Source organism: Vicia villosa, unplaced genomic scaffold (assembly GCF_029867415.1).
Source record: "Vicia villosa cultivar HV-30 ecotype Madison, WI unplaced genomic scaffold, Vvil1.0 ctg.000363F_1_1_3, whole genome shotgun sequence".
Classification (NCBI taxonomy): domain Eukaryota; kingdom Viridiplantae; phylum Streptophyta; class Magnoliopsida; order Fabales; family Fabaceae; genus Vicia; species Vicia villosa.
This window is the reverse complement of record NW_026705164.1, coordinates 122,532-149,905: the sequence shown is the minus strand read 5'-3', so window position 1 is coordinate 149,905 and position 27,374 is coordinate 122,532. Positions and strand designations below refer to the sequence as shown.

The 27,374-nt window shown below is 34.6% G+C and overlaps 2 protein-coding genes across 3 annotated transcripts in view; both read left to right on the top strand.

The window, feature by feature from the left end:
* The window catches only part of LOC131627411 (uncharacterized), a 44,480-nt gene that overhangs the window by 743 nt on the left and 16,363 nt on the right, over positions 1-27,374 (top strand). The window contains exons 2-31 of one of the 2 annotated variants that reach the window (XM_058898270.1): positions 40-225; positions 462-551; positions 2,282-2,355; positions 3,352-3,507; positions 10,055-10,175; positions 10,330-10,385; positions 12,071-12,125; positions 12,225-12,281; positions 12,402-12,503; positions 13,729-13,809; positions 13,913-13,965; positions 14,980-15,049; positions 15,313-15,376; positions 17,793-17,941; positions 18,020-18,147; positions 18,579-18,636; positions 18,711-18,808; positions 19,205-19,289; positions 19,441-19,506; positions 19,595-19,654; positions 20,706-20,792; positions 21,109-21,295; positions 21,458-21,501; positions 21,588-21,719; positions 21,802-21,933; positions 22,026-22,078; positions 22,161-22,209; positions 23,367-23,425; positions 23,651-23,790; positions 23,880-24,052. In XM_058898270.1, the coding sequence (XP_058754253.1) occupies positions 40-225; positions 462-551; positions 2,282-2,355; positions 3,352-3,507; positions 10,055-10,175; positions 10,330-10,385; positions 12,071-12,125; positions 12,225-12,281; positions 12,402-12,503; positions 13,729-13,809; positions 13,913-13,965; positions 14,980-15,049; positions 15,313-15,376; positions 17,793-17,941; positions 18,020-18,147; positions 18,579-18,636; positions 18,711-18,808; positions 19,205-19,289; positions 19,441-19,506; positions 19,595-19,654; positions 20,706-20,792; positions 21,109-21,295; positions 21,458-21,501; positions 21,588-21,719; positions 21,802-21,933; positions 22,026-22,078; positions 22,161-22,209; positions 23,367-23,425; positions 23,651-23,790; positions 23,880-24,052 (2,865 nt within the window). Of the gene's footprint in view, positions 1-39; positions 226-461; positions 552-2,281; positions 2,356-3,351; positions 3,508-10,054; positions 10,176-10,329; positions 10,386-12,070; positions 12,126-12,224; positions 12,282-12,401; positions 12,504-13,728; positions 13,810-13,912; positions 13,966-14,979; positions 15,050-15,312; positions 15,377-17,792; positions 17,942-18,019; positions 18,148-18,578; positions 18,637-18,710; positions 18,809-19,201; positions 19,290-19,440; positions 19,507-19,594; positions 19,655-20,705; positions 20,793-21,108; positions 21,296-21,457; positions 21,502-21,587; positions 21,720-21,801; positions 21,934-22,025; positions 22,079-22,160; positions 22,210-23,366; positions 23,426-23,650; positions 23,791-23,879; positions 24,053-27,374 lie in introns of both variants that reach the window. The other variant, XM_058898269.1, reaches the window with a different exon arrangement.
* On the top strand, positions 5,358-9,365 carry LOC131627412 (uncharacterized). Its single transcript, XM_058898271.1, has 2 exons — positions 5,358-8,207; positions 8,309-9,365. The coding sequence occupies exons 1-2, from the start codon at positions 6,760-6,762 to the stop codon at positions 9,147-9,149; spliced, it is 2,289 nt and encodes a 762-aa protein (XP_058754254.1). The 5' UTR covers positions 5,358-6,759; the 3' UTR covers positions 9,150-9,365.

The following is a 27,374-nucleotide window of genomic DNA, read 5'->3' as shown; positions in this document are numbered from 1 at the left end:
AAAATGGCATTTTAAAATCTTTACATGTCTGATTTGCAGCTTCGCACATTATCAAGTCCTAGTGAAATCGCACATAATGAGGACATATTACGAATCTTTTTGATGGCGTGTGAGGTTCGAACAATCAAGCTTAGCATTATTGGACTATCTTGTCTGCAGAAACTGATTTCTCATGATGCCGTTTCTCCATCTGCTCTGAGGGAGATTTTATCTACATTGAAAGACGTAAGCTTAAAACTAGTTAGATTGTGTTATGGTTTCAGAACTTGCAGTGAGATTTTACTTTTGGTTGCGTTATAATGTTTATTTTTTGGACTTGCTAAGTTCAATTAGTTTACTACTATAAATTTGACGGTTGAGTTCAATAGTAGCGGGTTTATGCAAGATCTGGAATGTGATGTTTAAGTTATTCAAGTTAGGAGGCTTATATGCATTGATAACCTGCTGCTTAATCCTTGCAGCATGCTGAAATGGCGGATGAGGGTGTTCAGCTAAAGACTCTTCAAACAATATCAATAATTTTTCAGTCACGTTTACACCCTGAAAATGAGGTCAGATTCAATAATATGAACTATGTGCTACTGTTTGCCATTTGTAAACTGTATTATAATATCCTAGCTGGACCTTGACATTAGTAGATAGGCTGATTGTAGATAGATATTGTTCAGTGTAAAAGTAATGAATCTAAATAAAGACCATGTATTGTGATATGGGTTGTTGATATAGTTAAGACATTCTGGTTGGATAGTTTGCTCAGTAGAGGTATTGAACCTTTTCCTAAATTTAACTCTGTCGAGGATATGTCTTGGTGAATTTATTAAAGCTGCTTAGCTATGGGTCTCATTAGGATTATTGGATAAGTCAATGCACAATATAGTTATGTAATTATCTAAACAATGTATAACATATTTAAATTAGATTATAACAACAACAACAACCATGTCTTATTCTACTAGGATATATTTATATATGAATCAATCAGTGTAATTGAGCTAAAAAAAACTTTTTTGAATATAAGTGCTAGTTTTCGGAAGCTTTAACAGTGATTATGAATGTGGGTTGCAGGTAGCCATACATTCACCATAAATATAAACTATATAAAAATGCTAAAATAAGATGGTGGATGTAAAACATAACATTCATGCAATAAAACTTTAGAGACATCTTCTCGGCAATAAATTCACCAAGTGTGTTTCAAATTGAAGATAAAAACCCACTAAGGCTAACCATAAAGCAAACTAATATTGTGATGAAAATGGTGGATATACATTATAGTTCATTCATTTTTATTATCTTTTTATTTTATCCTATTTAAAATATTTTCTAATCTCCTTGTCTACCAGTTCAACATTGGAAGACTTTTATTAAACATTATGTAAATAATTATTAATTATTCAATCAATTAATAATTTTTTAAAAAAGAAAAGTACAAAAAAAAAATCATCAAAAGTATGTTAGGCATAAAATTAATTGATCATAGGCTGCTTAACAGTGATCACTTTTCCAGAAAATATTTCTGGGAAAATATAAATATTCCAAGTCAATGTTCTTAGATTATCCATTGCTCTATCAACTCTTTTGCCCCCCACTTCCAATTCCTTGTTTAATAGCATGTCTTCTACCTGCTTCCCTGTGAAGAAACCTAAAATTAGCATCTCTTTAATTTCATTCTTTATCATCTAGCTCAATTCCTCTTTAAAGAGAAGTTCTTGAAACTCACGAAGCAAAGATATTTGGCTTGTAAATTATCAGGCAAATCCATTGCACCAGCTTGTAAGCCTGGATAAGCAAGCCATATCATTAAGCCTTTCCTGTATTTCTATCTCAACTTGCTAGTTGGCCGTATTCAATCTGAACTATTTAGCATTTATCTTCATCCTATAGGCTGCCCATACCCTGCACCTAATCCAATCAAATATCAGCATTATATTGAATGGCAATTCATTACTTTTGGTGCAAACTTGTGTGCTTCTTTGAGTGGGGTGAGCAAATCTGATGCCATAACATTATAAAAAATGGTTGATTAAATTTGAAGATCAAGTTTTTTATACACTTGCGGCATTTGGGCATTTGGGGCATCGGTGGTTTGGACAAACCATGTAAACATCCAGCCAAATCATTATGTGAAAATACTGATAGAATTGATATGGCTGGCTAGATTTTTAATATTATGCATTCCAATTTTAGTTCAATTTGAATGTTTTCACTTGAAATAAGACAGACTCGATTCTCCTTTATATATGTGTCTGACTTTTTATAACCGTTTATTTGGTTATTTCAGGATACTATGTCTCAAGCTCTTGGTATCTGTCTCAGGCTTCTTGAAAACAGCCGTTCTTCTGACAGCGTGCGAAAGTAAGCAACACACATACACATACATAATGATGATTTCTTATGTGACAAGGAAAGTAAATCACGGTCCTTAGATTGTTCTATAAATAGTTAATAGTAAAACATAAAATGTGATTTTTTAAGTAGTCGTGACCTTTAAATAACTTCCAATTTCGGGCATCCATGTATATGTGACCAATATCTATTCCTTCAATCCATAGAAAAGCCCTCTTATAGAGACTGGATGAAATACACCAACGTCACCAAGTAATAAACTTGGAGTTTACACTAATTAATTACTTCCGGTAGAAAATGAAATTTACCAATCTTACCGATGTATTATGTGATATTATCTCCATGATGATGTATATAAAACTTTAAATAATGGGAATATTTGTAAGTGTGCTATCTAACAAGGAACATTTACTTATCTATTAAGTAATGTATGTCGGTCAAAATAAAGTAGTACGATGAAGTGTCAAATAATTTTTATTTCCATGAAATTTTATAAACTTGACCTACTTTATAATGATTTTGAATTCAAAGGTCGCTTTGGTGAATTTCGTGTCTTACACTAAATTATTATAATTGGTGTAAGTCTCTAAGTTTGACACAAAATGGCTGGTGCCAATATATATATATATATATATATATATATATATATATATATATATATATATACATATATATATATATATATATATATATATATATATATATATATATATGTATACATATATATATATATATGTATACATATATATATATCCATTGCCACCAGGTGTAACACCAAATTTCAACCGTTAATAGCACTCGATCAAAAGGTTATATAAATAGCCTATTTTATAGAAAAAAAATGGGTCATATATATTTTTTATTTCACTTAATATGACCGTTTGATCAATTTTTTTAACGGTTGAGATTTGTTGCAAGTCTAAATCAGTGGATCATGAATGTGTTTCTATCCTAAATCAGCTAGCTTTCGTACCCTAATTGTGTTTCTATGCAATTGTTTTGCAGTACAGCTGCAGCTACCTTCAGGCAAGCAGTGGCATTGGTTTTTGACCAAGTGGTTTTGGCCGAGTCTCTTCCTGCCGGCAAATTTGGTTATGGAGGCCAGCTCTCTCGGACTTATTCAATTACTGGAGATGTTAATCGAAGCATCAATATATCTGAGTATGTATTCTCAATTGTGAATACAATTGCATATCACTATTCTTTTATGAGTTCGATTTTCATGCGCTATTAGTGTAATTTTTTTTCACCATCGTCAGTACATCACAATCAATTTTAACAATTTGACAGTTATGATTGATTGCCAATGTACAGACTTTTTGTACTAACTAACATGTATGTGTATTAGATTCTTCTTTGATTATATTTTGCAGTTTAAAGTGGGTGTAACTTAATTTTATTCAATTTAATTGCCTTTTTCGTCCCCTTATTTTCTTTGATTCACGATTTTGGTCATCTCATTTCTAAATCCAAGATATAGTCCCCCAATTATTACAATTTCAATTTTTTTCCTCTCCACCAATTAGTGAAATTATTTGTGCTAATATGTTATGTTGAATAATGAACTCACAAGTTAATGCATAACATGACAATGCATATATTTATTGGAAATTTGATATTATTAGAACAATTATAAGAAAGTGCAAATGATAGGTGGAAAAAGATGACACAAAATTAGAAAAGTAGTAATAGAGACGTTAGGAAAATTAAGAAGTTTTGGATTTAGGAGTAAAGAATCGTAGTGGTGGAAGACAAGTGTTCAAAGTAAAATTAAAGTAAAAAAAAGAATATTTTAAAGCTATGTTCTTAAAAGCAGCTGGAATGGCCGCTATAGCGGCGCGATGCGGCAAGTCCGACGAGGCCACTTCCGGTGGTACCGGTATAGCGCGAAATGGTGAAGCGGCTTGAGCGGCTGCGAAATCGGGTCCTGGAGCGGTTCGAGGCGGCCTGGAGCGGCCACTTTCTCTGTTTTTGCAAACTGGTCCGGGTCGGGTCGAAATTTGGGTTTAAAATGTAAAAAAAAAACCTAATTCTGTTTTTGTTGTTGCTTGGTTTTGTTTTCTCCCACCACGACACTTTTCTCCTTCACACATCACCATCGCAACTGCTATTCTCTCCATCGCTCATCACCATCATCAACTCTTCTGTTTGCTCCATCGTTCTCTTCTCTCCATCCCACATCATCTACACTAAATATATATTTTTTAGTGTCTGCGTCACTGAAATGGCGCTTGTGCCGCTCCCCGCTTCCGTGCCATTCCCATTTTTGGGTTGACTGCGCCGCGCCGCTTTCTGAGATTAACAACTTAGTTTTAAAGATTAGTCTAGGTGTAAAAATGCCAAAATTTGGAAAATTATAAGAAAGTTAAGAAAAAAACTAAGAAGGCAGCGAGTGAAGCATTGACGCAAACTTTTGATGGGTTATACATACCAATGAATCAAGTATAGTCACACACACATGGATCAAGTATAGTGAGTTAAAGATGGAGAAAGTCGAGTTTTGGTTAAGGAAAAGGATACAAAAGATATATGTAAGAAGCATTTCTACAATTCATTTTATGAAGATATGAGATCTTACTAGACTCTAACAAGCTAGACATTAGAGAGGAGGTTTGGAGGTATCACTAATATTGTCGGATTAAAAAATATGAGGTAAAAGAAGCGTCGAAAATGATGAGTAATAACAAGGCAATTGGGCTAGACAACATACCTATTGAAGTGTGAAAAAGTCTTGGAGATAAAGAAATTGAGTGGCTCACCATACTTTTTAACGTAATTACAAAGTCAGAACAAATGCCGGATGAATGTACAAGGACTTTAATTGTGATCTATAAAATGAAGAGGGATATACAAAATCGTGTAAATTATAGGGAAGTTAAACTTATGATTCATACTATAAAGTTATGGAAAAAAGTGATTGAACGAAGATTAAGAAAAGAGGTTCAGGTTACTGATAATCAATTTGATTTTATGTCTAGGAGGTCGACCATGGAAGCGATCTATTTACTATGACATGTGATGGAGCGGTATCAGATGGATCAGTAAGGCTTGCACTTATTATTCATTGATTTGGAGAAAACGTAGATAGAGTGCTTAGAGATTTTTGGGAAACCCTAAAGAAGAAATAGGGTAAGGTTGCCTTGCCTATATTCGTGCTATCCAGGATATGTATGAAGGAGACTCGACTAGTGTGAAGACACAAGCTGGAGAGACAGACAATTTTTGCCTAACAGTAGGATTGCACCAAGGTTCAACTCTAAGTCCTTACCTTTTTACTTTAGTTTTAGATGTACATACGAAGCACATCCAAGAGGTAGCCACCGAGATGTATGCTTTTTGCAGATAATATAGCCATACTTGAAGAGTCGAAGTTTTAATTTAAATGAGAGGTTGGAACGATGTTGTACTTATCAGGAAACTGTAAAACCAGCGATGTTGTATGAGACAAAATGGTGGGTTGTAAAGAACCAACACAAGAATGAATTAAGTGTAACTTAGATGAGAATGTTGCGTTGAATATGTGGCAAGAGTAGACAAGATAAGATTCAATATGACAATATTGAAGAACGTGCACCTATTGTAGAAAAGATGGTGTAAAATAAGCTTAGGTTTTTTGGACATGTAGAGAGAAGATTTGTAGATTATGTAGTAAGGAGAATAGATCAGATATAAAATAGTCAAACAACTAGAGGTAGATGAAGACGCAAATAAACTATAAGAAAAACTATTAAAAAAACATCGAGATTAACGAGTTGAATAGAAACATGATCTTTGATAGAAATATTATGGCGTAATTTGATCCTTGTGGCCACTGTTATCAGAATCGCGATCAGAATCGCAAAATCCATGGATTTTGCGATTTTGCTCACCCTAAACGATCTGAATCGTGAGTAAAATCCTAATTCAGAGCAAAATCCCAATAAAATCGCACAAAATCGCAGAATCGCAGCAAAATCCGCGATTTGATAGGGATTCCACCGATTTTGGGCTTTTTTTTGTGGGTAATTTTAGAATGGGTAAAGGCGACCCATTTCATTTTTTGACCCGGTTTTAACCCTTTTTATTTAAAAAAGGGGAAACCCTATTTTATAATATTTATTTGCCGTACGTTTCAGCTTCTCACCAACGAATTATACGCTTCTAAAACACGTTTCTTTCTCCCTTCACGTCTTCAACCTATCTCTGGTTCTTTCTCCTTCACGTCTTCAACCTTGTCTCCTCTGTTTTCAACCTTGCTTTCATCTCTGTTTCAACAATTTGTAAGTCTTCCTCTATTTCATCTCTGCTTTCATCTCTGTTTCAACAATCTCTGTTCTTCGTCGACGCGTCGGTTTAACTGAAGGTGTTTTTATTTTGTTCAGTTTGTTTTATACAGTATTTATTTTCACGTCGACGCGTCGGTTTAGATTTTAGATGGCTAGTAGCAGTTCCATGTCGCCTTCTCTTGAAGGATCAAACTCAAGTGTTGGGGGGGCTGTGAAACGCAAGAATCCTCCAAAAAATGCTTCTGGTGAAAAACAAGATGTGGGGTGGCAGCATTGTACTCTTGTAGACGAGAAATCAAACAAAACAAAATGCAACTATTGTCAAAAAGTGATTTCTGGTGGTATTTATCGACTGAAGCACCATTTAGCGGGTACAAGTCACCATGTTATAACATGTCCATCTGTCCCGAGTGATGTTCAACTACAAATGTGGAATCATGTTAACAAGTTGCAAAGTAATCTCATCAACAAGAGAGGTATGGCTGTGGCAGGTCAAGAGATGCTAGAGATTGATGATGCAAAAAGGAAAAAAATTGTGTCTCCTGGTGATATTTTCAAGAGAGGGATAACCAGCCAAACAACTATCAACACTGCTTTTAAGAAGAAAGAGAAGGATGCTACTGATCTACAAGTTGCTACTTGTTTTTACAACAATGCTCTTCCCTTCAATGTTATAAAAGATGAAGAATTTATCAAAATGTGTGAAATGGTTGCTGGTTTTGGTAAAGGATATAAGTTACCGACTTACCATGATATTAGAGATAAGTTATTGAAGAAAAAAGTTGAGGAAACACATAAGATATTGGAGGAACATAAAAAAGATTGGAAAAAGTTTGGGTGTACAATCATGACTGATGGATGGACGGATCAAAGAAGGAGGACTATCATAAACTTTTTGGTAAATAGTCCAAAGGGAACTTTCTTTTTAAAGTCAATTGATGCCTCTGCCATTTCAAAGACAGCTCATAAAGTTTTTCAAATGATGGATGACATTGTTGAGGAAGTGGGTGAAGAAAATGTTATCCAAATTGTAACCGACAATGCTGCAAATTATAAGTTGGCTGGCCAGATGTTAATGGAGAAGAGGAATAAGCTTTGTTGGACCCCTTGTGCAGCTCACTGCATTGATCTAATGTTGGAGGACTTTGAGAGCAAGATACCTATGCATAAAGATACTATTGTTGCAGGTAAAAAGATCACAACTTACATTTATGCTAGGACTGGTCTTATAACTTTATTGCATCACTTTACTGAAGGAGGTGAGTTGATTAGACCCGGAATCACACGTTTTGCAACCTCTTACTTATGTTTGGGGTGCTTGAATGATAAGAGGGGAGCATTGGTTAGGATGTTCACTTCCAAGCAATGGAAGGATGGTCCATTTGCCAAAACAAAGGATGGAAAACTAGTTCAAAATACAGTCCTAGACAAGGATTTTTGGAAGAATGTGGTTCTTTGTTTAAAGGCTGCATTTCCATTACTAAAAGTGTTGCGTATGGTGGATTCTGATGAAGAACCAGCCATGGGCTTGATCTATGAAGCAATGGATCAGGCGAAAGAGGAAATACAAGTTGGGTACAACAATAAGAGAAAAAGGTAATAACTAATATCTAATTTTATAAAGTATAGTCATTAGTTTTAGTTTAACCTTTTTCTTGTGAACTAATTAAATTTTAATCCTTTTTGTTATTCTTTAGTTATAAACCTGTATGGGATATCATTGACAAGAGATGGGACAAACAATTGCATAGACCATTGCATGCTGCTGGCTATTTTTTTAATCCCATGTTGCATTACGGTCCTAATTTCAAAGCTGATAAAGAAGTTACGCAAGGGATGTATACATGTTTAAAGAGAATGATGGGAGGAGATATGAGTATGGTTAACAAGATTGACGGTCAACTTGAGTTTTTTAAAGGTAAAAAGGGGTTCTTTGGAGATGAAGTGGCTCAACTTGGACTAAAAAATAAGACACCGGCTCAATGGTGGGAATCTTACGGTGGTGAACATCCGGAGTTGCAAAACTTTGCCATTCGTGTCTTAAGTTTAACATGTAGTTCTTCTGGTTGTGAGAGGAACTGGAGTGCTTTTGAGATGGTCCATACCAAGAAAAGAAATCGGCTAAAGCAAAAAACCATGAATGATCTTGTGTATGTGATGGTAAATTCAAGATTGACCAAGAAAAAGGTGGAAAGGAGAAGAAGAGAATTAACCATTGATGATTTTCAAGAAGATGATGATTGGTGGTATGTTGCTGAGCAAGAAAATGTAGTTGCTAATCAGATGATGACTGATTTAGATGCTGAATTGATGCATATTAATGATACTACTAGTGCTACACAACCTACACTTGTAGATGAATTTGATATTGTTGAAGATATAGAAGAAATTGACAACGAAGTTGATGATGGAAGTGGTGCAAGAGGTGATGATGATGATGATGATGATGGCGGTGGTGGTGATGAGATTAATGAAGATGACAATGCTGACATTATGGGAGATGATCCAAGTAGATGGCGCATTAGTGATCTAATTTAGCATGTAGGCTTTAAGTATTTTGTTTTATATTTAAGATTTAAGACTTGGTTGTTTTATGTTTGTTTTATGATTTAAACCTTTTGATTTTGAGTACTTTTATATTTAAGATTTGTGACTTGGTTATTTTATGATTTTAAACTTAATTATATATCATAGCTTTGCTTTCTTTCTATTAAGTTTAAAATAATATGTAGCTACAGATTGACAGTTCTGACAGTTTTGGAAATATATATATATATATATATATATATATATATATATATATATATATATATATATATATATATATATATATATATATATATAGACTATTATGAGTTGAATTCATCGATTTTGGTTGCGATTTTCGATTATGCGATCTTGATTTCCCCTATCGATTCAACAAAACGATTTGAGTAGAATCCATCGATTTTGGTTGCGATTTTCGATTATGCGATCTTAATTTCCCCTTTCGATTCAAAGTAAACTCTCGATTCTGACAACCTTGCTTGTGGCCCACCCCACTTAGTGGGATATACTTGGTGGTTGTTGTTGTTATAGGGTTTTACATTGTTTAAATTTGAAGTTATATATATTTTTAAAATATTACTTTAATGATATGAAAAAAAAAAGATTTAATCCGCATATGCAATGTCATGTAATTCTATGACTTGCAAGTTCATTATTTAACTTGACCCATCAACAAAAAAAGCTTTTAATTCAGCGGTGGGAAAAATGTCTGAAATTTTAATAATAGGGGGACTATATTTTCGAAAATAGAAATGGGGGACTAAAATCGTGAATTAGCTATACTACCAAGATCTTTTTTACTTCTAGAAGGGCTGTAAACTAAGACTTGTTTATTAGTGTTTTCTCATGTAGACTATGTAACGGTTTTAAGTTATATCATGTTAATAATCATGCAGCTCATTAGATCATGAATCTACATGTCGAGGGCCTCCTGTGGTGAGGGAGACATTGACCGAAACTGGGAAACTTGGACTGCGTTTGCTTGAAGACCTGACATCTCTTGCTGCAGGTGGATCTGTATGTGCTTATTTGGAACTTTTTTATTCCCCCTAGCATGATATCGATTTTGTTTGAATTTCTTGTCTGTGTGTTTAGAACCTGTTAGTGATGTTGATACTTCATTAAATGCCATTTCATACTAGATGACATTAACTTCTTGTCTTTTCTACAGGCAATTTGGCTGCGCGTAAACATTATTCACAGGACATTTGCACTTGATATTCTTGAGTAAGAAATATTTTGGAATTTTTGCTTTATGCGATTTTGCAGCTACTTTTTAACCAGATATTTTGGCCGAGATACCTCGGATCAACTATCTTTTCCTTTGTTTTTTTATGCTTAAATGACACCTGAGTGAACCATGAATTGACACCTGCATGAACCGTGACTCCATGATTAGTAATAGTATTTTTTTAATCTCAAGAAATGTTCGAAGTAGTAGTGTTTATTTTGTTTATCATGTCTTTCTTTCTTCTTTAGTTGAAAAAATGGAAGTTCTTGTTTTTCTTATTCACTAAAGCAAAACAGGAAATCAAAATGGGTTGCAAGATGGAAATAATTATCTCCACTCTTCACCCCTCAAGATATATTTTCTAACCTCCCAATCTGGTGTGTATGGAGAGAGGGCTCCTTTTTTTCTTCATATTTAACACAGACCAAGTAATTCACGCGGGTATCACATTATATTCTATTCTTTTTAAATGATCTTGTCATTAAAATATGTCTTAATAGATAATGCTCATCGTATTGGTAATGCATTAGTTACTTTTTGGATATATAACAACCCCCACCAAACTTTATGCCTGCTAAGCAGAGTCGGCTACTTGGATCAAAAGACGTCATGGTGTTTTATCATGTATCATGTATCTATCCAATTCATTAATCTCTAAAATCTTTTTAATAGTTTATCTTATAGTTTTTCTAGGTTTCCCTTGGTCTTTAATTATTTGACTATTCACTTTTCTTCATCTGATCTAGCCCCCAGACTAAAGAATCTACAAATTTTCTCTCTACGTGTGCAAACTACCTAAGTTGACTGTCCACCATCTTTTTTACGACAGGTTCTACCACAACTCTCTCCCTAATGTTGGTTATTTCTAATCCCATCTCATCTTGTCTTACTACACTTCCAACGCAACATCCTCATCTGTACTACGTTTAATTTATTCTCGTGTTGGTTTCTTATTGCGTAGCACTCTATCCCATACAACATTGCCGGTATTATATCTGTCCGATGAAATTTTTCCTTCAGTTTGAGCGATACTTTCGTATCACATAAACACACAAGGCTCTTCCACTTCAACCACCCAACTTGAATATGGCGGTTTGCATCTTATTCTATTTCTCCTCGGTTTGTACTATAGCTCCTAGATATTTAAATCTTGTAACTTGCGATATGATACGATCTCTAAGCTAGAAATGCCACACCTTTTGCTAAAATTGCATTCCAAACATCATATGTATTTGTAAATTAAAATAAATATTTTAATTATTGGTTTATCTGTTGAGTATTTCTTATTATACCGTAATGACTTTTGAGCTTTTTGCACTGGGATTGCTTTCCAAGTTTCCCCATTCATAATGGTTTATTGCAAGTCTCACGCGGATATTCATTTTTCTCCTGCAACTTATGTTCTTATTAGGCTACCAAAGAGTGAGGCTGATTGTGTTCTTTAGCTTTTGGCTTTTGAAAGTCTAATTATTTTACATTATATATTCATTTGTTTCTACTTAATTCACGTTTCAAGCCACAAACATATTTGTTTTACAAATCGAATCACCATAATTCTTTTGAAATGGCTTCACCAGTGTGGCAAATTCTATTTAACTTTTCCATTTAAACAATATATTATCCTGGAAGATTCTGCGCTGCTCTTCAACCTTCATGATAATATTCTGAAAGTGTTTTACAGGTTCATTTTGTCCAATTATGTGTCTGTTTTCAGAACCTTGTTACCCTATGAACAGGTGAATATGTTTGTTGTGATTCAAAGTCTTGTTGCTGGTCTTTTAGTCATACCAGGCACCAGCATTTCTTATGTTTATTTATTTTAATATATTTGGCAGGCTTTACGACGGCAGATATGTTCAATTCTTATGACTTCACTTCGTACTAATGCTGAGGTACCCTGAACCATGTAGTATGATATGACTATATATCACCATGGAGGTTCCTTATCCATGTTTTTAGGTGTAAAAAGGAAACTGTTCATATATATATATATTTTTCTTAATGTCAATCAGATTGAAGGAGAAGCTGGGGAGCCTAGCTTTCGTCGTTTGGTCTTGCGCTCAGTTGCTCATATTATAAGGCTTTATAGTTCTTCCCTCATCACAGAATGTGAGGCAAGTTTATATCTCCTTTCCCCAGTGTTGTTAAATATCGGTTATATCGCCGATATACCGTTTTTTCATATCGGAATTTGTCTATCCGATACGATATCCGATATCCCGTTTCAATTTTGCTACGATCCGCATATCGACCGTTTTTTGTATACCGGTTTTGAATTTCATATCAGAATTTATATTTTTTTATCATTTTTTTAATAAGTTATATTAAAAAATAATTGAACGTAAGAGGTGGAAGGAAAAAGTAGGCTACGAAGAGGTGAAGAAGTGGACAGTAATAGGTAGACAGTAATAATTAGTAAATAGGCTGTGAAGGAGCGAAGAGGTGCACAATAATCAAGTGAAAATGTGAAGTAATAATAAAGTGGAGAGCTGTATGGATATTAACATAATTGTTTATGTTAGTAGCTTTTATATGTTTTTCATGTTTTATTTTATATATAATTATTTATTTTAATCCCCTTTGTGGTTTCTGCTATTTGCCCGTTACGATATCCGATATTTTTCATATCGAGTTTTTGGTGATCCGATATTTTCCGCGATCCGTTATTAACAACACTGCCTTTCCCATCTATGGTTCACCAATTAGTTTACAGAAATGGTCGATGCAAATATCTTCTTTTGATTTGGTGTGAGGGGAGGGGTTGGCAATTGTGCGATGCAATGTTCTATGACTTCTCAGAATGTATAAAGTCATTTCTCAGCTGAGGTGTAATTTTTGTTGTTTGCCTATGATAGAGCTTTTGTTTTGTTGACCTCTATCGACAATCCCCTTTGACATTGTCAGGATATAGAATATTGGATGATTAGAATAGTTGAGTTAGTTAGTTGATAAGTTTGTTAGGTGGTTGTTAAAAGTTGTTATGTTGGTTATTTTTATAAAGTCTTTAAATAGCCTTCAATTGGTAGATGATGAAATATAGCTTTTAATAATTAAATTATGGTTAGAGAAAGGTATAGTGAAAGCAGAGTGCTCCTTTGTCGTAGCCTTGATTGCAAGGTTATTTTTTTCATTGTCTATCTTTTGTATTCTCTCTTTCAATCTCACTACACAATTAGGAAAATTTTCAGTTTTTTGCAAGCTTTATCTTTATTCATTTGCGTTTATTTTACCAATTCCTCTAATCTTGAAGCTTAGAATTCTTCGGTTCCTAACATGTATTTCTAAATAGCATCTCACAGAATCAACATTTGCTATTTTTTTTTTCTGAATTACGTGCAGGTTTTTCTCAGTATGTTACTAAAGGCTACTTTTCTTGATTTGCCATTATGGCATCGCATTCTTGTTCTTGAGATTTTGAGGGTAATGTAGATGTGTTGTATTATATTTTTTTTACTTTTGTAAGAGTTGTTGATTTGCTCTGTAAGTCTCTATTAATCTAACATCCAAAAACGGCGGTTTGTAGGGATTTTGTGTTGAGGCTCGAACATTGCGGATTCTTTTCCAAAATTTTGATATGTAAGTTTAATATATATGTGTATGTATGCAATAAACTCAATTATGTAGTGCACAATGCTAGATGGCCTTGGTCTATTTGATATGCTGTAAAATTATAATGTTCTGCCCTACAATTATGCATGTCATGTGAAACTTTCCAATTATGCGCGTTGTGTGAAATTTTCCAATTATGTATATCGTGTGAAACTTTCCAAGTTAATGTATTGCTTTTTGACTCGTTATTGAAGTTTTAAAGGTTTAGATTTGTTGGGATTTCCACCTTCATTACAGTTCTCCGCCCCTAGTTGCCTAAACTGCGGCATTTGGCCTGCCTTCATTGTAGCCTCCAACACCTTCATTGTGTTGGGTTTGAAGGGGTGACTTTAGTCACACATTGCTTAGAGATATGATTTGTGTTTATAAGTGGGGGCAATCCTCACCTTACAAGACAGTTTTGTTGAGATGAGTTAGGCCCAACCAACACATTTTAAAATGGTATCAAAGTCTATCCTACATCACTTGTTGGGTTTCCCTCATCATCCACGCTCCGGCCTAATTGAGGGTGTGTGTTGGAATTTCCGCCTTCATTGCGGTCCGCCTCTAGTCGTTTAAATTGCGGCATTTGACTTGCCTTCATTGCAGCCTCCAACATCTTCATTGTGTAGGGTTTGAAGGGGTGGATTTCCTCTTGGAAGTCTTTATTTCAACAAGCATGCAATTCTTTGGTTCATGTTGCTTTAGCTGAATGCTTGGGGTCTTTAAGGGTGCCTCATTGCCCCCAATACTTGTTATGGGCTATAGGATTATATACATGGTTTTGTTTTGGTGTATCCATGCATGTTTTGAAGAAGCTAACATTTATGATACACGTAGAGATTAGAGATCCTAGCTACTTTTTTCCCTTTCATACTTGTTATGTGATATAAACTTAGGCCAAACCATTTAGAAGGACTTTGGGTTAAATGGTTTGTCATTAGATATGATTCACAATATGTTATTATCATCCAATGTTGCTGCTGTCCATTGGCATTGTAGGAACCCCAAGAATACAAATGTTGTGGAAGGAATGGTCAAAGCTCTTGCTAGGGTTGTTTCAAACGTACAGGTATGATTTGAAAGCATACAAATATAATCGTTTTTCAATGTATTTTGGTCATTGTACAAAGGAAAATTGAATTGCATATCTCTGGTTGATTGCTTTGAACACTGCCTACTCTCTTTAGCTGACTTTAACTCATATTATGCATCTTGTCTACCAACCCTAACATACCATGCATAGACTTGGGGGCATGAGTCGGGGTTTCTGTACTCTGTCTATATTTTAAGATAAAGTTTTTGGTTAGAATTTTTTTTCTATGCATTTTGTAGGCCCAAGAATCAATTGAGGAGAGCCTGGCAGCTGTTGCAGGAATGTTTAGTAGCAAAGCTAAAGGTATTAATTTTCATATTTTGATGGAACTATACTGTTGAGACTTGTCTCTTTTGCGAAGTCAAATATTTGTTTAACTTACTTTATTTATCCAGAGGTTCAAATTAAGCTGAGTGGGAAGTCTGATAGTAATCCAGTTGTGGTGTTTTTTTTTTTCCGTATATTTATAATTGGATGATACTTTACTGATACCATTTCCTGTTTTCAGAATCACTTATTAGGCCAACTCTAGATTATTTTTTTGCTTAGGTGTTATTTTATGTCGTGTAATCATTTCTTACATCTTTAACATATCTAGCTGATAATTTTTTTTTTCTGACATTGAATGTATTCTGTTCTTTCTATCATTTGTTGTTTGGTTTTTCAAAATCACACATTTTACTCCATTTCCGTATTCTCTTTTTTCTTTCTTTCAAGAACTAGTCTAATTATCCTGTTCAACTTGCATTGGGATACAATATTTGATGTCCAAACCTGTACCCAAACACATGCATAATGATTTATAGCTCTGATCTGGCCAGTCTATAGTTTGCTGGACAGGTAGTATGATTTTTGTACAAATGGGAGCTTTCTATAAAAGAAAAATTGTATTGAGATGAAAAGAGAATTACAGTTAGTAGGATACTGAATCCTCCAAAACAAAAGAATACATGAAAAAAAAGATCAATATAACAATGTTTCTCAGTCTCTCAATGTATCTGTCAAATTGGTTCATCTCTACCAAATCGGCTTGTAAAGTAAGGATAACCCCCACTTATAAACACAACACAAATCATATCTCTAAGAAATGTGGGACTAAATCCATCCCTTCAAACTCAATACAATGAAGGTGTTGAAGGCTGCAATGAAGGCAACCCAAATGCTGCAATTTAGGCGACTAGGGGCAAACCGCAATGAAGGAGGAAATTCCAACACACCCCTCAAGCTCGAGCCTCAATGAGGCCGAAGCATGGACAATGCGGGAAGTACAACAAGTGATCTAGGAAAGGGGATAGGCTCTGATACCATCCTAGAATGTGGGTTGAATTTAACTCATCCCTACAAAATCTGCTTGTAAGATGAGGATTGCCAAGCTTTATAACACAATGCATACCATATCTCAAAGCAATGTGGGACTAAATCCACCCCTTCAAACCCAACACAATGAAGGTGTTGGAGGCTGCAATGAAGGCAAGCCAAATGCCGCAATCTAGGCGACCAGGGGTGAACCACAATGAAGCTTGAAATTCTAACATTTACCGGGAACACCAAATACAGATTGCTATATAGGAACAAACCATTAATATTAGTTCTATTTTAAAGTACCTCACTCCAAATAATAAGACTTGACCTTAGATTAGAGGAAGACTTCGATTTTCTATCATGAAGAAAAGTATTCCTACTCCCTTGCTAATTTTGTTTTACCTTTTTAAAACAAGAAGATAAATGAATAGAGTCTTGGTCTCAAGAATGCATGAAAGGGACTCTGATTCAGATTTTGACTGTCATTTGAACTTCCATGAATGAAGTCGCTATAAAAATCAGTATAAGAGACTAATGTTTAGAAGAAAGACGATACAAGTATGGAAAAGCACAGCTAAACGAAAACAAAAGCTTAAGGGAAAACAAAAAATTTGAAGATTGATTAACCTAAAGCGATAAATTTCCAAGGACTAAATGAGAGGCTTGAATAACAGTGATAGCCTCTCATCATATAAACTATGGATTTGCCGGTGCCGAAGATTGTAATTTTCAAAAGGAAAATACCAAATCCATTGAGTTGGCATTGCAAAATTTTTTTTACACTAAATTACCAAGACTCATCTCAAATCCCCTATGGGAATGGACTGAAATGATTATTCCCATTAACCTGTTTGGCATATGGCCATAAATGGAATCATTGTTCACATCTATGTTTGTGCTTGGTTATCAGATGAATCTGAAGCTTCATGTTACAGGTTCTTTGTTATTAATAAATTTGTTCGAACTCTTTGGTTACTTATGATCAATCTCCCCTAACCATGATCTATTTAATTTTTTAACATCTCTACAAATTCTTAAATTTATACGGCTTTTCCTATGTCAAATTTGATATAAATTCTTAACCAAAATGAAATGGGTGACAAGAAAGAAATTGATATTGTTGTATATCAGGCTATATTTTGCCAGCTAGAAAATGTTCCTTAATTTAAATTAGAATGGTCTTGCAATTCACTTTAAAAAAAATATTAATCTGTATGGCATGATATATTTGATGTGGCTGACTACTATAACACACAATTCTACCCTCAGATTAATAAATACTCATAAAAGTTACAAGTCTTCTTCTTCATGCCTTAATTGTTTTGAGCCTGGGGCTTGTTTAATTTTAGCAGTACCATTTGACATTGAGATATGTAAATGATCTACAATAACAAAATATATGATATTCCTTCTGTAGGCATTGAATGGAGTCTAGATAATGATGCATCCAATTCTGCAGTCTTAGTTGCCAGTGAAGCACATGCCATAACTTTGGCAGTTGAAGGACTCTTAGGAGTTGTTTTCACTGTTGCAACTTTAACAGATGAGGCTATAGATGTTGGAGAGGTAAATTTATATTGTCTTCATTTTATACTTATTTTTGGTTATGTTGCTTAATGGCCTGTTTTCTCTACTTCAATTCAGCTTGAGTCCCCTAGATGTGATAATGATCCACCTGTTAAATGGACTGGTAAAACTACAGTTCTCTGTCTCTCAATGGTTGACTCGCTCTGGTTGACAATACTTGATGCATTATCCCTTATTCTATCAAGGTTTGTTTTTAAACATGCATTTTTTGTATAAATAATAAAAATTTATATTGGTGGAATGATCTTACACTGTTTAATACCATATTAAAGACTGGATTTTACTCCATCTCAACCTTTTTTATTTAGTGATTGTCATGTCATGTAGGTGTTGCATCTGATTTTCTTATTTTTTTGCATATAATTGTTTTTATTTTTAATAAAGTTTAGTACTGAAGCATACAAATATAGGGCAAACTGAATCTTATTCATCTGAAAATTGAGTATGGACAAGCTGGTGGATTATATTTAACAGTTTGCGGATTTCGAGAAATTCATCCTTTAAAATGTTATCTAAGAATTATTTTTTACTCTGCTGGTTTTGACGTATCTTATTCCTATGTTATTTTTTATGGTTTCAATATTTTCTTGACATTTGACTTGTGGTTAATTTAAAGGTCACAGGGAGAGGCCATTGTATTGGAAATATTGAAGGGATATCAAGCATTCACTCAGGTATCTCCATTTTAACTTATCTAAAATCAACCTGGAGCTTTTAAAAACGATATATGCATTATATGATTTCACAGGCTTGTGGGATTCTTCGGACTGTAGAACCTTTAAACTCGTTTCTTGCATCCCTTTGCAAATTCACCATCAATTTTCCTGTTGAAACTGAAAAAAGGAGGTATGATGTTAAATGCCGACTTACTTCTTTCTGTTTACTACCTCTGTTCTTTATTATAAGTCGTTTTTTCATTTTCACACATATTAAGAAATGTAATTATTATTGTATGAAAAAGAGAAATTATGAATGATTTTACAAAATTGTTCTTCATGAATGGTATTGGAATGATAAATTTAAATAATTGAAAGAAGAGAGAGTAATAAATGCTTGCGGATATAATAGGTAAAGTGTCATTAATGAGATATTGATATTGTAAAACGACTTATAATGTGGTACAATTTTTTTTCCCAAAGCGACTTATAATAAAAAATGGAGGGAGTATCATTTATTTGGCTGTCTTTGAAGAATTCTAGCTGACAGTACTGAGATTTTGGCTATAACTTGAGATATTAGCAGTGCTTTGCCGTCTCCTGTATCAAAACGGTCAGAAATAGCAGTTGACCAGAGGGAAAGCATTGTGCTTACGCCCAAGAATGTACAGGTGGTCTTTTTGGCTATATGTATGGCAATGTGTACTTTTTTCCTTGACTGTAAATAATTTTATCCAAATAATTTTTCTTAGTGGATATGTATATTTGATTGTGTCATTGCAACTACTCATGTTTCTCCCTGGCGGATTTCGTTAACTGTAGGCCCTGAGAACTCTCTTCAACATTGCTCATCGATTGCATAATGTTTTGGGTCCATCCTGGGTTTTGGTATGTCGTTGTATTTTTCTCCTGCTTTCTGTCAGTAGATTTAGTTTATTTTTTTTACCTAATGAATGATCATGATGAACACCTGCAGGTCTTGGAAACTTTAGCAGCTTTAGATCGAGCAATTCATTCCCCACATGCTACTACTCAGGTATTTTGTCTGTTCTTTAACTTCTCAGTAAAGCGAGCTTCAATTGCCAAACAAGTTATGCTAATGTCATGGATTAGCAATATTGAAGCAATAACCTTTTTTCTTGATGGTTATAACATGTGTTCACTATTATAAAGGGTCAAGCTATGGCCATGTAAATGAATAAATGGTCTAGTTGTTTGATTTAAATTGCTAAAAGAGAAAGCAGTAAAAGTAGAATATAGAGTTAAGTTTTGAGTTCCAATGTAATTATTGTTGTTGGAGATGTTAAGAGCAAAGCCATTCTTGGTCCTTCTCGTTATAGATCAAGCTTTCCTGGTTACAGGCATTTCCTTTTGATCGCTGCTGAACAAGAAACATCAAACATGTAAAGCTATCTCTTTCTCTTGGCTGTGTATCATGTGACTTAAGCCATTTAATGGTTGCTTTCCATTTTACATTTCTTTATAGCTCAATCCATTTGGATCAGTTTCCTAAGCTAAATTTGAGGGGTTTGTACCATAGCTGATGGAATGGCTCTATTAATATACTGTTTATGTTGTTCTATGGAACATCTAGAAAGAAGTCTTTCTTACAAACAGCTCTGTTTTAAGACTGTTGAGTTTGATAGTTGTGTAGTTGAAGTTTGTTTGAAGTCCCACATTGCTTAGGTTCCCGGGCTCTGATACCATGTTAAATATGCTTGAATCCCACATTGCTAGCTTTTGGGGTTGAGACCCAAGCATATTTAACAAAGACATGATTGTCCTTTTTTGGTGCTTGGTAAATGTTTCTTTAAATGATTCTCCTTCCTTGTTGATCATGCTTTTGAGGATTGGAGAGCTTTACTGTTTTTGACTCTTTGAGTTTTCCAAGTTTCATTTCTTGCGCCTCTTCTCAGGAGGATATCTTAATCATATCCTCTCATGCTGTACTCTATTCTGTTTACTTCTAAAATGATATTGTAAAAAAAGTTTGTCAAATTAAGTTTCATATGCAACATGGTTTTGTTGAATTTCTTTTCGGTGTGTTCTATAAAAGCTTACAGAGTACATGATAATGAAATCTGCAGGAGGTTTCTACCCCTGTCACAAAGTTTGCAAAGGAGTTATCAGCTCAATACAGTGACTTCAATATACTTTCTTCTTTGAACTCTCAGGTGAATGAACAAATTTTGTTTTGTTTGGTGGCCGGGCATGAGATATAAATTTAATCACCACACACAACTTAGGATGAATATGAATACAAGAAAAATTATTCCATAATATTATTCATGTGCCAGGCTTGTTATCTTACATGTTCCTAACAAAATGTTGTTAGAACTCTCTTTTTCTTGAATTCCTTTTCACGTTAAAAATTGAGAAAACAAATATGATTTTAATTACCGACTAAGCATTCATATTACTTGTTTTGCTTTTTTCTTTTCAGAATTTACAGACCAATTGATCTAACTTTGTATTGTTTTTGCTTGAAAGCTCTTTGAGAGCTCTGCCTTGATGAATATATCGGCTGTGAAATCCCTCCTCTCTGCATTATGTCAACTTTCACATCAAAGCATGCTGGGAACTTCAAGTGGTTTGGGACCAACAACAACTCAAAAACTTGGAAGTATCAGCTTTTCAGTGGAGAGAATGATATCCATCCTTGTGAATAATGTTCACAGTATGTAGTTTCAATTACTATGAGCATAATAGTGAATGTACATGTGTGCTGGATGTTTTGTCCTTCACTTTTCATCACCTGTAATTTTTAGGATATATACCTACTTAGGTTTTGTTTGATATTATCACTTTTCATCACCTATGTCATCTTTTTTTACTGTAGGGGTTGAGCCATTTTGGGATCAAGTTGTTAGTCATTTTCTTGAGGTTTCCTTCTCTACCTTTTTATTTCTTTGATGCAGCAATGCTAGTTTCATTTTCATCCCTCCTGATATTCTCATCTGATTTTGCAGCTTGCTGATAATCCTAATCCACATTTGAAAAATATGGCACTTGATGCGCTTGATCAATCTATTTCTGCAGTATTAGGTTCCGATCAATTCCAAAACTACAAACAATTCAAGCCTCTTCAAACATCTCAGGAAGTGAGATCTTCTACCCTTTTTATAACCAGAAACCGATATTTTACTTATAGCAGGATTTATAATGTGCCCCAATGGTATGCAGAAGGAAGCTGATCTCGATAAGTTGATGTCTCTTGAATGTTCTGTCATATCTCCTTTAAAAGCTCTTTATTTTTCTACCCAAAGTGTCGATGTTCGTCTTGGATCTTTGAAAATTCTTTTGCATGTCTTAGAGGTACTGCTATTGCTTACTGGTCATTTTTGTTGTCATTTTTATTTCCTTATTCTTAATTTCTTCAAGTGATATTATTTTAAAAAATCTTCCAGAGATATGGAGAAACACTTCATTACAGCTGGCCGAATATACTTGAAATGTTGAGGTTGGCTTTTTAATGCCTATTCCAATGCCCTATTTTTTTTTGGTAATTCTTTGTTTAACCTATGCTTCTGTCTTGCTGTAAGGTATGTAGCAGATGTTTCCGAGAAGGATCTTGTTACTCTTGGTTTCCAGGTATCTTGAGTTAGTTTGTAGCATTTATTGTAATGGGGCTATTGATATATTGAGTTCTGTATATTAAGTGGGGAACCAGGGACCTTTTAAAGAGAAAACTCATTGTTATCTATAATCCCTGGGTCCATCCTCTTGCAGTTTCTATTGAAAATTTCTTTGGACAAAAAAGATTTATTTACAATTATTTTAATATTTACTTCTGTTTTCGAGGCATTGGCTTAATAGTTATTTGAGTAAATTGTTAAAAATTCATTCCCTCTATTTTCCTCATTTTAGCTTTCTTCCCCTCGGTTTTTGTACACGTCCACAAACCTTTTATTAACTTCTATCATAGGAAGGAGCTTTGTGTAGGTTTTGAAAATATTTATCTGCTCGACTTTTTATTTTTATTGATTAAATCTACTACATCACATTTTGATTAACTCAAACATAACGAGTACAGTTAAATTACTAAAAAGTAAAAACTGAATAGGTTATGCTATTTACTCCTAAATCATAAGATTATCATCTTTAGAGCTATGTTTAACATTGATAATTATCTGTTGGATTTCTCCCCTTTAGTGTGTATATTTACAGCAGATAGCAGATAACTGAAAGTTCTTTTTCACCAAACTGTGCTTTTGATTCATCTTGTTTTTTGAGATTTTGAACTTTTACAACACAAAGCCAGCCTTTTCCCAGAAGATGGAGTTAACTAGTCAATCAAATGATGCCATAATGCTATAGACCATCTATTTTAATGGTTATTTAAATTATTTTAAAAAAGAAGAAGTGATTTCTCTCATCCTCTAACTGTTGTTTATAGCCATTGTCTTGCTTTTGATTTTTAAAGGCATCAGATACTTATCAATTCTAGACTCGTTACATTACACAACTTACAAGTTAATTATGAGGTGTCATTTGAAGTTATTGTTTTTTATAAGTTTGTTCCATTGCTCTCTTGTTTTAGTTTCTTATGAATTTATCCCATTGTTCCACACTACTTTCTTTATTTCAAGTTTTCCGAGGCCTCTTGTTTAACTAGCAATAGGTTAATACTTGAAATAAATACTTCACATTCTTCCAAAAAATTGTTACTTTTTTTTTTTTTTAAATATATTCCTTTCTCTTTTAACATTATAAAATTTTCTAATTTTCCAATTTTTATTTATGCCCAGAACCTACGGGTCATAATGAATGATGGACTGTCCGCCATACCTAGAGACTGCCTTCAAGTGTGAGATCTCAAATTTGACCATGCATAATTCATGCATAACTATGATTTTTTTTTATCTTGTAACATTACACATGTTTGAGCAGTAATCGCAACATGTTTGAGTTCCTTCATAAATGTTGTATTCACATTACACATTCATTTATGCACAACATACAACTTGCCACATATACTAATTCTGGACGGGCTCTTCCTGTCATCTTATGTTGATTATTGCATGTATTACAGGTGTGTTGATGTGACAGGAGCATACAGTGCTCAAAAGACGGAGTTGAACATAAGCTTGACGGCGGTTGGACTTCTGTGGACTACGACTGATTTCATTGCAAAGGGCCTTCTCAATGAACCTTTTGAAGAAAAAGAAACAGGTTTAGATTATCTTTTCAAGCCATCCATGTCATAAAGTTCCGTAGTTCTGAAATTATACCAAGTGGTTTATAATGGTTATACTTTTCAGGTGTTGGTTCCATAGTGAAGCAGGTAGACGGTGAAAAGATGGAGGATCAAGCACATAGTTTTCCCAATAATGCAAGAGAACGACCTTCTTATATAGACGGTGTTGATTATGAGAAGCTTTTATTCTCTGTTTTCTCATTACTTCAAAACCTTGGGGCAGATGAGAGACCAGAGGTATGATAATTAAATTTCAAATGTTGCTTTAACTTCCACTTTTTTCACTCCTTTTGTGGAGTGTATTGGTGATGTTCATATGAACCTTTTAGGATAGATAATAAAGGTTTTTGAAAAAACCATTTATATCTACGCACCAAGTCCATTATATCCAGCTCTAGTCGTAATGGTGTGTGTTAAGAGTCCCGTATCAAACAATAGCAAACTCATATAATGGCCAATGACGGACGACAGCTATGGCAATAAATAATTGAACAAACGTTATTTTGGCCACAGGGGAGAAAGTATCTCCATAATCTAGTCCATAAATTTGGGAATATTCTTTTGCTACAAGTCAGGCTTTGAGATGATCAATCTGTGCATTGGCCCCAATTTTAATAGCATATACCCATCAACATCCAATAGGTTTCTTACATAGAGGGAGAGTAATTAATTCCCAAGTACTGTTATGCTTTAAAACTTGCATTTCATCAATCTTGGCATGTCGCCATTCTTTAAAACTTGCATTTCATCAATCTTGGCATGTCGCCATTCTGGATGATCGAGTGCCTTGAAAACATTTGTAGGAATGGAAATAGAAGATATAGATGACACAAGATTAATAAGGAGAGAGACAATGATAACTTAAGAAGCTATAAATAGGACGGGGATTGCAAGTGGACGGAGTTTCTTTTCGAAGAGCAACGGGCAAATCAAGATTTTATTCAAGAAGGTTTGCAACTGGGACATCCATTGGTGCAAGACATGATTCAAATGGTGTTTCAGTGCCTTCCAGTTTTGTATTAGCAACACGTGGATGACATTGATATTCGATGGGTGATCTTTGAAATTTCTTAAGAGGAGGATTGTCAGGAATATTTGTAGTCAAAACTGATTCTTGGACAAGGGAAGGTGATGGACCAAAATAAGGAATCGGAAAGTTTTCTTGAATAATCTGAGACTCAACTATGGATGGTGAGAAGTAAAACTTTTCTTTGAAGAACGTTACATTTGCACAAATGTGGTAATGGTTATGCACATAGGAGCAACCAGAGTTATTAATCCCGGATAGCGGAGCGGAGTGGCCGATCCCCAAAAGTGGGAATAGCAGAATAATTTTTTGTATACTAATAATTATATTATAATTTATAAAACATATGTCATGTAACAGTAAAACTAATTTCACAACACTCATAAAATATTTATAAAATCTAATGTCAAACAAAGAACAATGCTTAATCAAGATTCAAAACACAAAGATTCATATTCAAACTTAATACTATGATATGAAAATTCAAGCAAACATAGAAATCATGTAGCATCATCAAAATATTCCTCCAATTCTTCATCTTCATCTTCTTCAAAATATTCCTCCAGTTCTTCATCTTCAACTTCTTCAATATCTTCCTCCAATTCTTCATCTTCAACATCTTCTTCAATCTCTTCTACCACCACTTGTTATGCCATTGGTGCTCTAGGTGCCATTGTTGCTCTTGGTGCAATTGTTGCTTTTGGTGCAATTGTTGCTCTTGTTGCTTGTGATGCCATTGTTGCTTGAGAAATACTTCAAACTTCAAGTTGCCTTGTCCTCGGAGTGTAGATTATAGGCTCATTAGCCCCACTAGCATCGGCAACTTGAGTCCAAGTTAAATCATGATTTGGATGAATCAAGTCTTCACCATCATCTCCTACCTTTTCCATCTCTCCCACCAACCATTCGGTGTGGAAATTAATTTCGTTAAATTCTATAGGATCAAGGAGATGGCGGAAGAACGAAGGAGAGTTGCAGGGAGATGGCGGAAGAACCGTAGGAGAGTTGAGGAATTAGGGCACGATAGAACACAAGAATGAGGGAGAAAGAAAACAAAAATTGTTTTAAAATTGTTAAGAAATGTGGTCGGGCCTAACTCAACCCTACAAAACCGGCTAGTAGGGTGAGGATTGCCCCCACTTATAAGCACATGTTCAAGCCATATATTGTCCGATGTGGGACTCTTAACACACCCCTTCACGCCCAGGACTAGTCAACTGGAGCGTGGAAATAAATAGTGGATGGCCCGATAGCGGAAACCATAATAGGTGGCCCACCGGATCTTAAGCGAAGCTCTTGATACCATGTTAAGAAATGTGGTTGGGCCTAACTCAACCCTACAAAACCGGCTTGTAGGGTGAGGACTGCCCCCACTTATAAGGACATGTTCAGGTCATATATTGTCCGCTGTGAGACTCTTAACAAAAACTATTTTAAAATAGGGGCATTTAAGTAATTTGGTCCAGAAAATTGTTAGAAAAAATAGAGAACCGGAGCCGCTCCGCCCGGAAACTTCCCCCGACCCGGTAACGCGGCTGAAGCAGTTACTTTTCCATCTCCGCCACCGCACCCTGCATATCGCGCGAGGGGGGGGTGGGGGGGGATGCCGCTACGGTGCGCCGCGATAGTGGCTGGAGCGCCCACTATTGATAACTCTGGGAGTAACATTTGTAACCTAGAGTACCCCATAAATCCATATTTTATGGCTCAGGCATCAAACTTATCGAGACCTAGCGACAAGTCATAAAAACACTGGTTACAAATAGAGCTTGAAAAGAGTTTATATAGTGTCACCCCTCACCTTATAAACATGTTTTATAGGGATGAGTAAGGTCAAACTCTAAGTCTAATAATTTGTGCTTAACTGATCCATCATCTATATATACTACTAGAAATAAATGCACAATACATTTACTAGGAGATTAATAACAATGTTATTACCTAGGTGCATGGATGTTATTTCTTGGATGCATGGCTAAGTAGATTGCTACACCTTCCAATACTAATAATTGCTACTAATTCCAATATTTCAATACTAATAATTGCTATTAATTCCAACAAGGATAAATAATAAAGAGAAGTTAAAATAGTTATGATTAGTTTGGTTAGTATGTTGTAAAAAATAATGTCATGTAAATAGAGGAAAAAATGATAGAGGAAGCAATTTCATACATATGATAGTTTTTGAAGGGAATCCTTGGAAGAAAGGACTGTCTCCTATTCTCTTTCATTCAATTTCTTTCTTTAAAAAATTCATCTGATCTCTAGAAATGGAGAATCTGTGTTTTAGAAAGAAGCTATTTGATCTTGTATTACAACATTCTTTTGAGAAAGAGCATGATTGAGCTTAGAAATTAGCTAAAACAAGTGCCAGGGAAGCATGGTCCTGGTTGCGATGAAGAAATGATAGAGGCAATTACCGCTGTGGTCAAGAAGAATGCCCGAGGGATTATTGAGGCCAAAGATGAGATAGGTCAAGGGACAAATATATAAATGCCAGATGATGAGGGAATATAATGGAATCTTGGAAGC